The sequence below is a fragment of the Rhinolophus sinicus genome, chromosome 3 (assembly GCF_057876585.1).
Source record: "Rhinolophus sinicus isolate RSI-liver-muscle chromosome 3, RSI-T2T, whole genome shotgun sequence".
NCBI classification, from domain to species: Eukaryota; Metazoa; Chordata; class Mammalia; order Chiroptera; family Rhinolophidae; genus Rhinolophus; species Rhinolophus sinicus.
Genome location: NC_142503.1, coordinates 131,057,337 through 131,069,895, shown reverse-complemented (window position 1 = coordinate 131,069,895; position 12,559 = coordinate 131,057,337). Strand labels below are relative to the sequence as shown.

The following is a 12,559-nucleotide window of genomic DNA, read 5'->3' as shown; positions in this document are numbered from 1 at the left end:
GGGAGATGAAAATAAGAGTAACAATGAGCTATCACTTTACACCCAATATACTGGCAACAATTTTAAAAAGTCTTAACATTTAGTCTGGTGGAAATAAGTGTTCTTACAGCCTTTTGGGAAGTCAATTAGGCAGAACTACTAAAACTAAAAATATATGTGCTTTGACCTTGTGATCCCACTCCTGGGAATCCATGACACAGAAAGAAAAGCATTAATACATAAGAATGTATGTATAAGGCTATTGCAGTATTGTCCGTAGGGTCCAAAAAACTAGGATCAAGGTAAATGCTTAATAATAGGGAAATTAGTAAGTAAAATATGGTCTACTGACACTAAATACGAGGCAGTCATTAAAAAGAATAAAATAGAACACATCTCCAGACAGTTCTCTGTGCCTTTTTGCACATATTGCCATTCTATGGCATATTTGAGCATGGAAATTAGGAAGTATAAGTCTATTTCCTGATGTTCGCCTCCTTAAATTTTTAGGTGCCTTTGCCTACATTTTCTTTTCTTCATTATACACTAAAGTGCAAACTAGATTTGAGGCACGTGATTAAATGATACCAAACATCTATGTGTGGAAAAATTTCCGGTGCTGGCTCTACGATTCTTGTACTGCGTGAACTCGAAGTAACTGTATACAATGACAAAGGTGATTACTTTTTGACATTTGTGTAATTCCATAGCCAGGACTTCCCTTTCAACTTAAAAATTGTTTCCTCTTTTTTATGCTTTTCAGGTAACTTCAGAGTCACCCTAGCACACAAAATTGATGGATGGAGGAAATTACTCTGTGGTGTCTGAATTTTTGTTGCTGGGACTCACCAATTCCTGGGAGATTCAGATTCTTCTTTTTCTGTTTTTCACAATATTTTATATAGCCACTATGCTAGGAAACCTTCTCATTGTGCTCACAATCATCTTTGACCATCACTTGCATTCCCCGATGTACTTTTTGCTGGCAAATCTCTCCCTCATTGACACAGGTGTTTCCAACATTGCAACCCCAAAGATGGTTTATGACCTTTTCAGAAAACATAAAGTCATCTCCTTGAATGGGTGCATAACTCAGATGTTCTTTATTCACACTGTTGGGGGTACAGAGATGGTGCTGCTTATAGTCATGGCCTATGACCGATACATTGCTATCTGTAAGCCCCTCTACTACCTGACCATCATGAGCCTAAGAATGTGCATTTCTCTTTTGGCTGTTGCTTGGACCATTGGATTCATTCACTCTGTGGCCCAACTGGCTTTTGTTGTACACTTACCCTTTTGTGGTCCCAACAAAATGGATAGCTTCTACTGTGATTTTCCTCGGTTCATCAAACTTGCATGTACAGACACATATAGATTGGAGTTTCTGGTCACTGCCAACAGTGGTTTCATCTCCATGGGCACCTTCTTTATTTTGATTGTATCTTACATCTTCATCCTGGTCACAGTTCGAAAACATTCCTCAGGTGGTTCATCCAAAGCCCTCTCTACCCTCTCAGCTCACATCACTGTGGTGGTCTTTTTCTTTGGTCCTTGCATTATTGTCTATGTGTGGCCATTCCCTACCTTACCCATAGATAAATTTTTAGCCATCTTTGATGCCCTTATCACTCCTTTAATGAATCCTATTATCTATACATTTAGAAATAAGGAGATGAAGGTAGCAATGAAGAGACTACTTTGTAAGGTTTTAAGTTTCAGGAAGCATTCCTTCATGCATAATCCAAGAAATTCAGATTGATCTTGATTATTTTTGGAAATTAATCTCTGTAGTCAAATTTCACAAATCTTTCAGTTTAGTAACTGATTTCAATATCCACTGTGACATTTCTCCTCAAAGACTCTGTTTTGATCTGGTCACTTTTTCATAGGGACCCTTGCTCTAAGGATCCTGGAAATATTGAGGGGAGTAAATTCAGCCTTGGAATATAGTGTGCTTCTTGTTTGTTATTGAAAACTTTTGTGAAGGCAGAAATCTCACATTCTGGGCACATTTTCCTTTAAAACAAAATGTTGTATACTCTTATCTTTGGTAATTATTCTCAAAGACCTCTTTCAATCTACATATGCACTGATATTCATGCCTTCTGAGTTTCTCATTGTCTATACACCTGGAGGAATATACACAATGAAGACAATTGCCTAGGTAGTTTTAAGAATTTGAGGCTTCTGCCAACTGGATTTGCCCATCCACACTCATTTAGTTAGTACTAAGTTTTTTAGATTTAGTTAGGATTGGAAGATGAAATTTGGGATAAGCCTGAGATGAGAAGATGTAAATTCCTACACCACTTGGTGTGTATGGTAATTATGCTTTACTCCAATTACTTCCTAAACAATAGTCTTTTTTTTTTATATGGCAAAGAAAACTATGAGACTATTAAAATATTATAAGTAGATTTAATATTTTGAAGCCAAAAAGAGGTGGCACTGGTTTATAAATAAATGTGAACTAGGTTTATAAACAAATTAAAAAAGCAAATAAGAAATGTAGACATTACAAAAGAAAATTTATTACAAAATTGTGTATAAATGAAGAGATATAAAGCTATAATGAAGAAGTGTATTAAACTTTCCATGTAATAAACTATAGTATATGTAATTGTTTTAAAAAATAAATATACTGTTCAAAAATAGTATAAATAACTATTCAAAGACTGTCTCACTGTTCTTTCTGAGGTACCAAATGAATGGGTGAAGGCATTATTATATTCACATGTAGGTTAGGTAACTTGTTATGAAGCTTGGCCAGCCATCCACGAGCATCCAAATGATCATCAGCAACAATAGATTGTTAGTAAAGGATGGGAAGAATAATGTTCAAAGCCGAAATGAATGTAAGTCTTTACCTTCTCCCTTGCACAGATTTGCCAGTGAACCTCAGGTAAAAGATCAGACCTTCACAAGCTTGACGAAAGATGTGTTGTCACTCCTCTTTTGTAGTTCTTGCCTTCATGTATTAAAAATCTTGTCATCCTACTTTTTAAATTGAGATATAGTTGACATATATTATATTAGTTTCAGGTTTACAACATAATGATTCAATATTTGTGTATATTGTGAAATGATCACCACAAAATCATGTTAATATCCACTACTACACAGTTACACATGTTTTTCCTATGATAACTTTTAAGATCTATTCTCTTAGCAACTTTTAAACATAAAATACAGTATTAATTATAGTCACCATGCCGTACATTACATCCCCAGGACTTATCTATTTTATAACTGCAAGTTTGTACCACAGTTTTTAAAACCAGCTTTCCTTTGGTGTATATAGAGTTTGTCATAAAATTTTACTGACAGGAAGCAAGCTATAATACCTCTTACTCCCCTTCTCCTCTCTCCCCCTTTTTAATTTTTCAATTACAGTTGACAATCAATATTTTTTTAAATTAATTTTAGGTGTAGAGCATAGTGGTTAGACATTTGCACTTTGTGCACTTTACTGATTATTTTCTTAGAATAAAATCTTAGATATGTAATTACTGGGCAAAGTGTAACCATATTCTTAAGGCTTTTGTTTCATATTACTAATGGTCCCGAATGAAGAGGATTTTGTTTAAAGATTTAGACAGTTATCTAAATGTTTTCATTTTCATTCAAATCAGTATGTATACAAATTTTCCTTGATTTGTTTATAATTTAAAGCTTACTAGCTTTCTACCTTTTTACAATTTAGGGCACCTGGTTTGCTAAGAGTTTGCATCAAGAAAACGTGCTGTATTTTGTCAAACGTTACATTTTGTGTAGAACACTTTGTTTCAGAGTTTTTTGTCTGTTTTTGTTTTTTTTGGATGAGCTATTCTTTCAATCTGAAAGTCAAATCTTCTTTTATTTCTGGAAAGTCTTCTTATTGTTAGCCTTAAAGATGTGTTTTGTTCCATTATATTTTCCTCTTTGGGACCTCCATTATGTGTATGTTGAATCTTTTATATCTACATCTTTTCCCTATATCTTTTAATCTTTGAATTCATTACCATTTAATTTGGTTCATTTTTAATTTTTTAAAGATTTTCATTAAAATATAGCTAACATACCTTATATTAGTTTTAGGTGTACACCAGTTATTCAACATTTATATACCTAAAGAAGTGATCACCGTGGTAAGTCCAGCAACCATCTGACACTACTACGCTATCACAATATTATTGACCATATTCCCCATGCTGTACATTATATCCCATGATTTATTTTTTTATACCTGGAAATATGAACCTCTTACTCCTCTTCTCCTCTCTCCCCCTTTTTAATTTTTCAATTACAGTTGACATCAATATTATTTTTTATTAATTTTAGGTGTAGAACATAGTGGTTAGACATTTGTATAATCTAAGAAATGATACCCCTGACTAGTCTAGTACTCACCTGGCTCTATACATAGGTATTACCATATTACTGAGTATATTGCCTATGCTTTACTTTACATCCCCATGACTACTTTGTAACTATCAGTTAGTACTTCTTACTCCCTTCATTTTTTTATGTCCTGCCCCCAACCCTTCCCATTTATCACCCAAACAAATCTAGTACCCAATAATATTATTGACTGTATTAATGACTATATTCCTTATGCTACACCCTACATTCCCATGACTACTTTTTAACAACAAATTTGTACTTCTTAATCCCTTCTCCTTTTTTCAATCATCCCCAAACCACCTGCTATCTGGCAACTATCAAAATGTTCTCTGTATTCCAATTAAAAAATGGGCAGAGGACCTGAATAGACATTTCTCCAAAGAGAACATACAGATGGCCAAAAGACATATAAACAGATGCTCAACATCACTAATCATCAGAGAAATGCAAATAAAAACCACAATGAGATATCACCTCACGCCAGTTAGAATGGCTATCATCAACAAGACAAATAATAACAAGTGTTGGAGAGGCTGTGGAGAAGTAACCCTCATACACCGTTGGTGAGAATGCAGATTGGTGCAGCCGCTATGAAAGGCAGTGTGGAGGTTCCTCAAAAAGTTAAGAATAGAGTTACCATATGAGCCAACAATCTCTCTCCTGGGTATCTACTCAAAAAATCTGAAAACATTTATCTGTAAAGATATATGTTCTCCGATGTTCATTGCAGGTTTATTTACAGTGGCCAAGACATGGAAACAACCAAAGTGTCCTTCGATAGGTGATTTGATAAAGAAGATGTGGTATATATACACAATGGAACACTATTCTGCTGTAAGAAAAGATGAAATAATGCTATTGGTGACAACATGGATGGACCTTGAGATTATTATGCTAAGCGAAATAACCCAGACAGAAAAAGTTGAGAACTATATGATTTCACTGATATGTGGGATATAAAACTAAAAACAACAAAGGAACCAGACAAACAAAGAAAGAAACAAAAACTCATAGACATAGACAATAGTTTAGCAGTTACCAGAGGGTAAGGGGGAGGGGCATGGCAGATGAGTATAAAAAGGATCAAATATGTGGTGATGGAAGGAAACCTGACTCTGGGTGGTGAACACACAATGTGATGTATATAGATGATGTATTACAGAATTGTACATTTGAAACCTATGTAACTTTACTAACCATTGTCACCCCAATAAACTTTAATTTAAAAATAAAAATTAAAATTATAAAAAAGAAAATCATGTTTTCTGTATCTATGAGTTTGTTTCTGTTTTGTTTGTTTTGTTCTTTAGATTCCACATACATATAAGCAAAATCTCATTGCATCTGTCTTTCTCTGTCTGACACTCCATTCAGTACCATATCATCCAGATCTATCCATGCCATTGCAGATGGCGACAACCCCTTCCCTTCCCTGGCTGAGCAATATCCCATTATACATATGTACCGCCTCCTCTTTATCTATTCATCCATCGATGGAGACCCAGGCTGCCTCCACATCTTGGCCATTGTAAACTATACTGCAATGAACATATGGATGCACATATCCCCTCAAAGTAGTGTTTGGGTTTCTTCAGGTAAATACCCTGAAAGGGGATTACTGGGTCATTCCCTCTGTTGTTGCAGCCTTTGTTTTAAAGTCTATTTTTTCTGGTATAAGTATTGCCATGCCAGCTTTTGTTTTTTAGTATTTTTCATTTCCATTTTCATGAAATATCTTTTTCCATCCCTTTACATTCCATCCGTGTGTGTCTTTCAATTTGAAGTGAGTCTCTTGTAGGCAGCATATGTAAGGGTTTTGTTTTCTTATCCATTTAGCCCTCTTATGTCTTTTAATCTATTTACATTGAAAGTAATTGTTGATAGATATGTAGCTATTGTCATTTTATTATTCGTAATGTTGATCTTTATTTTTTTTTCCATTTAAAGAAGTCCCTGTAACATTCCTTGTAATACTGTTTTGGTGGTGATGAACTCCTTTAGCTTTTTCTTGTCTGTGAAGCTCTTTATTTGTCCTTCAATTCTAAATGATAGCTTTTCTTGGTAGAGTAGCCTTGGTTGTAGGTCCTTGGTTTTCATCATGTTGAATATTTTTTGTCAATCCCTTCTGGCCTGCAAAGTTTCTGTTGAGAAATCAGCTGACAATCTTATGGGAGTTCTCTTATAAGTCATAAGGGAGTTCCCTGATAGTTGCCTTTCTCTTGCTTTTAGGATTCTCTCTTTGTCTTTAAACTTTGTCATTCTAATAATAATGTGTCTTGGTGTGGGCCTGTTTGGGTTCATCTTATATGGGACTCTCTGTGCTGTCTGGGTTTGTATATTTATTTCCTTCACCAGGTTAGGGAATTTTTCAGTCATTATTTCTTCAAATAGGTTCTCAATCTCTTGCTTTCTCTCTTCTCCTTCTGGTATCTCTATGATGAGAATGTTGTTATGCTTGATGTTTTTCCAAAGGTTTCTTAAACTATACTCATTTTTTTGGATTCTTTTTTCTTTTTGGTGTTCCGATTGGGTGTTTTCTGCTGTCTTGTCTTCCAAATCGTTGACTCAATCCTCTGCTTCATCTAGTCTGCTGGTAATTTCTTCTAGTGCATTCTTCATTTCAGTTATTGTATTCTTCACTTCTGACTGGCTCTTTTGTATGGTTTCTATGTCCTTTTTGTGCTTGCTATCTCTTTTTTGAAGTTCTCACTAAGTTCCTTGAGCATCCTTATAATCATTGTTTTGAACTCTGTATCCGGTAGGTTGCTTGCCTCCATTTTGTTTAGTTATTTTCTGGGAGTATTCTCCTGTTCTTTTATTTGGGATGCATTTCTTTGTTTCCTCATTTTGGCTGCCTCTCTGTTTATTTCTATGTATTAGGTAGATATGCTACATCCCCCAGTCTTGGCCTGTTAGCTTTATGTAGTAGGTACTCTGTGTAGCCCAGTGGCACAGTCTCCCTGGTCAGCTGTACTGGACACTTCAGGAGTGTCCCTTGTATGGATTGTGTGTGCCCTTCTGTTATAGTAGAGCCTTGGTTGCTATTGGCATGTCAGTGGGTGGGATTGACCCTTGGGCTAATAGGCTGTGGGGTTTTGCCACATGCACAGCTTACAGACTGCTGTGTGAGGGGCTTAACCCACTGAGTAGGATTCACCCCAGTGCGCTCTGGCCCCACCCATTGTATTGCCACTTGTGGGGCTAATTGGGTGGTGCTCTGCTGTGGTCTGAAGCCAACCTCCAAGAATGTTGGTTCTGGGGCCTCTTGGGAGGGGCTCCAGTGCAGGTCCAGGTCACCAACTGCCTGTGACCAACCTGGAACTACCTGGTAAGAACTACAAAGTGATCTGTAGTTGTTCACTGCCTGTGCTAAACCTGGAGTCCATGCTGTGAACTGAGGATGTCTGCCAGCAGTAATGGGACTGGGGTAGCTCTGCGAAGTGCCAGGACACCCCGAGGCCTGATATCATCTGCTAACTCCCTTTAGGTTCAGCCACTGATAAAGCTCATGTGGTATGGAAGTTGGGTGAGACAGGATCTCAGGGAGTCACTAGAGTGGGAAGAGCTGTGGTCTCCAGGTTAATGTAAATTCTGGTTTGGTGCCAGTGCTGAGCCTGGAGCTGCTCAGCAAAAGTCTCAGAGCACACTGAGGCCAGTTGCCACCCACCTGGTGTCTGTTGTACTCTGTTAGTTTTCCAAGAAATAGTGCAATGCAGGTGGGGCTAGCTGCTCCTGGAGAAATTGCCTACAGTATTGGGTGGGGTTGGGTCCCAGTGAATCAGCAGAGCAGAGCTTCAGACCTCACGAGACCAATCAGATTCAGATTTGGCTGGAAGCATAGGGAAAGGGCTCAATAAAAGATAGAGGGCACCAGCCCACCAGCTGCATGGGTGAAGGACCTCTCACAGGGAAAATGCTGACTGTTCTCCAGCCCTCATCCTGAAGACACACAACTCAGTCTGGCCCTCATATGTCTCTGACACCCCCCGAGTTACTGTCCCTCTGCTGGAGCCCAAGGTGAGTGACTGGGAGTGAGAGAGTCTGTGCTCGGGTGTTTTAAGAGGATGCCTGTGTTTCCTGCCACCTTCCATCCCACCGGATTGTTGGAATCCCCACTGTTTTTCACAGCCAGATGTTGTGGGGGCTTCTCTTCCCAACAGAGAAGCTGGGGAGGACAGTGTGGGGCTGGAGTCCCTTGCTTGTCTAGGGGGAATCTCTGTGGCTGATATGGCTCAACCACCACATGGAGGTTTGGGGTTAGCCCGTTCTACGTCTCCATCCCTCCTACCAGTTTTGACGTAGCTTCTTCTTTATATTCTTAGTTATAAAACTTTTGTTCATCCAGACTTCAAATGGTTCTTCAGGTTGACTGTTCTATAGTTTATTTGTAATTTTAATGCATTCACGGAAGGAAGCAGGCACAGTGTTTATTTGCTCTGCCATCTTGGATCTCCTCTCATTTGGTTCTTATCCTCGTTTTTATCGCTCTCTTACTGTGTTTTAGCAGTGTCTGCTTTCCCCTGATCTCTTTCCAATTTTGCCTTAATACTAGTGATGAACAATTTTTTTCTACTATTTCTTTCTTGAGATAGGTCTGTTCATATTTAATCTCTTTTCTGGTGTATCTTTTTGAGCTTTTAAATCTCTGTGTTTTTTATAAAGTTGATCAATTCTGTAAGTTTTAAAAATTCATGGTGAAATATTTGGTCCTGATTCTCATTTGCTCTGTGGCAATATTTTTTCTGGAGTTTTCTCCTTCCCATTTATTTTCATGTTTATTTCTCTTTTTTAATTGTGTAGATCTTGTGCTGGCCATTTTTATTGTTAATTTAAAAAGTTTAAATTAAAATTTTTTTCTTTTAAAAATCACATCACATTTATTCAGTATTTTACATTTTAGAAAACACAGTTGTTTGTGGTAATCTTATTCTCTCTTTTCTATTTCTTAGGCTCTTTTTGGTGAAAATTTAGCATAAGAGTTCCAAATCAGTAGTTTTTAAATATGTCTAGCTTGGCGGTCACTCTTCATTCTGGATCCCTGTCATTTTATTGTGGTTGAATGCTATTTAACAAAAAAAGCTTTCAATGGGAGTCAGGGGTTTTTGATCCTAGTATAAATTCTCCCACCAATTACCTTTGTGATTATCAGCAGGTCACTTCCTATACCGCTTCCTATATAATTATTGCACTGATAAAATGTGGATATTGTACTAAATCAGAAATAAATTGAACCGATGGCTTATCTCTCACAGTTCTTTATCCCTAAAGAACTGTAATTTTGTCTTTACCTCTCCATATGGGCATCTATCCTTTAGTACTTTTTCTGACTTTTATATCTATAACTCACTCATCACTATTATTTGCTTCCTTCATTCAACAAGTGTGAAGCACTCATTAAATGACTGGTTGTATTAGTCACTGTTGGTGATTGTGATGGAGGTGGGGGTTACACATATGAACCGGATGTATTTCCTGTACCCAACTACACTTTAATTGGAGAGATGGAAATTTATATAATCATGAGAGGCAGAGTGAAATAAATGCTAATGGTGCAGAGGGAGGACAGAAACGTGGGCATATTTGGAAAATTTCACAAATGGGGGCACATTTGAGCTGGACGTTAAGATTTGGATTCTATGAGTTGGAGAATAGAATGACAGAACTTTTGAAACTTGAAAGGAAGAAAACTTTTGAAATCTAATTGAGCAATATGAATAACAGAACAGAGACTCTGGAAGCTGTACGCTGTGCATGAAAAATTGTTAGAGGGTCATAGGAATGGCTAAAATCATAATTACTCATAAGAAGTCATAGTCAAAAGTATTTGAAGGTGAACTTATGTGTTATTGAAGTAGAACATACTGAGCAGAAGGATATAGGAACTAACCATGTAATACTAGAAGACCGCAGATGAGAAACAGGTCCAGAGATAGAATTAAATTAGTAGCAGTAGTTTTGAAAACCATAATGTAATTTGGGAACCAGCTGATTCCTCTAAGTAGAAGTCCAATGTGAATGTGATGAAGATTATTTGGCTGTGTGAGATGTTAATCTTATGATTGCTTCCATGGACTGGAGGCTTTATTTCTTGAACACTAATATTTGTGTAGGCAATTCTTTTCCATTTTCTTTCTTCCTTTTTGAAAACTGATCCTGATCTCTGAGGCAATGGATGGAATGAATCACTCCACAATATCAGAGTTTGTGTTCCTGGGAGTCACCAATTCATGGGAGATTCAGCTTCTCCTTTTTGTCTTCTCTTTTTTGTTGTACTTGGCAAGCATGATGGGAAATCTTGTCATTGTGTTCACTGTAACCTTGGATGCTCGTGTGCACTCCCCCATGTATTTCCTCCTGGCTAACCTCGAAGTCATTGATATGTTTTTTTGCTCGATCACAGCCCCTGAAATGATTTATGATATTTTCAAGGTGCACAAAGCCATTTCCTTTTGCAGATATAGTACTCAGATCTCCTTCAGTCATGATGTTGGAGGCACTGAGATGGTGCTGCTCATTGCCATGGTCTTTGACAGATATGCGGCCTTATGTCAGCCTCTCCACTACCTGACCAATATGAGCTCACGAATGTGTCTATACTTTTTAGTCACTTCCTGGGTCATTGGCTTTATCTGTTCATTGGCTCAATTAATTTTTGGTAGATTTGCCTTTTGTGACCCTAATGTATTGGACAGTTTTTATTGTGCCCTTCCCTGGCTCCTTAGACTTGCCTGAATAAACACCCAAGAACTGGAGTTCATAGTTACTGTCAATAATGGGCTCATTTCTGTGGGATTCTTTGTTTTGCTGGTAATTATCTACATCTTTATTCTGTTCACTGTTTGGAAACACTCTTCAGGTGGTTCATTCAAGGCCCTCCCAACTTTGTCAGCTCATATCACTTTGGTGATTTTGTTCTTTGGGCTGCTGATGTTTTTCTACACATGGCCTTCCCCCATATCACACCTGGATAAACATCTTGCTATTTTTGATGCATTTATCACTTGGTTTCTGAATCTATTCATCTATATACTCAGGAACAAAGAGATGAAAGTGGCGATGAAGAGACTGCAGTCGTCTTCTGCATTACAGGAAGATTTCATAAACGAATTGGCTTTGAAGACATAGAACTACAGATTCTCCATCATGCTCGTTGTAGAGAAAACATACAATTTCAGAAAAATACTCAAGACTTAGGCCATGTTATATGCCTAGAAATCTAATATCTATTCAATTATATTATCTATTTCATCATTAAATTAGAAATGATGTTATTCTTTGACACTCTGTATGTCAAAGTGTGAAAACCCAAATCATATGTCCTTTGATTTGTCCTTGTACATGGTCTAAGAGAGTGCCATGTAATTGATAAAATAATATTTTATATTTTTCCTATATCGGACAGATTATTCTATTGATAGATGGAATATGCATTTATATAATATTTAATCTATTTACTACCTATCTTGATTTTAATTCTGTTTGCTTCTTCTTTCCCCAGTTTTAACATGTTTTGCCTCCTTATTAGGCTCCTGTGTCAGTATGGGAAATTGTTAATCCTATGTTAGAATTTTGAATTTAAAGCTAGAATGGATAACCACCACCATTTGTTCTAATCCCCTCGTTGCACATGCTAAAACCCAGGAATTGAGGAGTGACTGCAATTTGCCCAAAGGCACACAGCCAGAAATCACCAGAGAGGGCCAGGCACCAGAAACAATGCCTCTGGTTGCTAGGTCTGTGCCCTTTCACTTTCAAATCAATATTGAATTTCAGTTTCTACTAATATTTCATCTTTCAACTTTTTCCTGTAGGTCTATTTAAAGAGAGAGCTTTATACCTCTCGTTGTATTCCTTCTTCCTACTAAATTGTCATTAGCATTTAGCACTTCTTTATTATTTTTAAATCCTTTCCTAATTTTCACCACTACCATATATTTCATTGTTCAGATCCTATCAAAGCAGAATTTTAAACCATTGTGTTAATTATGAAAAAAGAGTTTAAAATTCATAATTAATAGTAGTTTTTTTTGTCTACAGTGGTGTTCAGAATGACCTTTGATTAAATGCTATTTTGTAAGCTTGAATTGTGTGTGGGAAATAATATGACTGATGAATTGTGCACTCTGCTTAAGTAAGTCACGCTGAAAATGTTGTTTCTCCCATGAAAATAAATTTAAAATATTTCAACAAATAA

At 36.9% G+C, this 12,559-nt stretch overlaps 1 protein-coding gene and 1 pseudogene across 1 annotated transcript; both read left to right on the top strand.

The window, feature by feature from the left end:
• The first annotated feature begins 772 nt into the window (after positions 1-772).
• On the top strand, positions 773-1,741 carry LOC109458870 (olfactory receptor 4F3/4F16/4F29-like). Its single transcript, XM_019752856.2, has one exon. It carries the CDS (start codon positions 776-778, stop codon positions 1,739-1,741), a length of 966 nt encoding a protein of 321 aa, XP_019608415.1. The 5' UTR covers positions 773-775.
• An 8,783-nt stretch (positions 1,742-10,524) lies between these two features.
• On the top strand, positions 10,525-11,467 carry LOC109458879 (olfactory receptor 4F15-like; annotated as a pseudogene).
• The last annotated feature ends 1,092 nt before the right edge of the window (positions 11,468-12,559 follow it).

Coding starts and splice junctions, on each gene's coding strand:
- LOC109458870 (XM_019752856.2), top strand. CDS start 776: ATGGATGGAGGAAATTACTCTGTGGTGTCTGAATTTTTGTTGCTGGGA.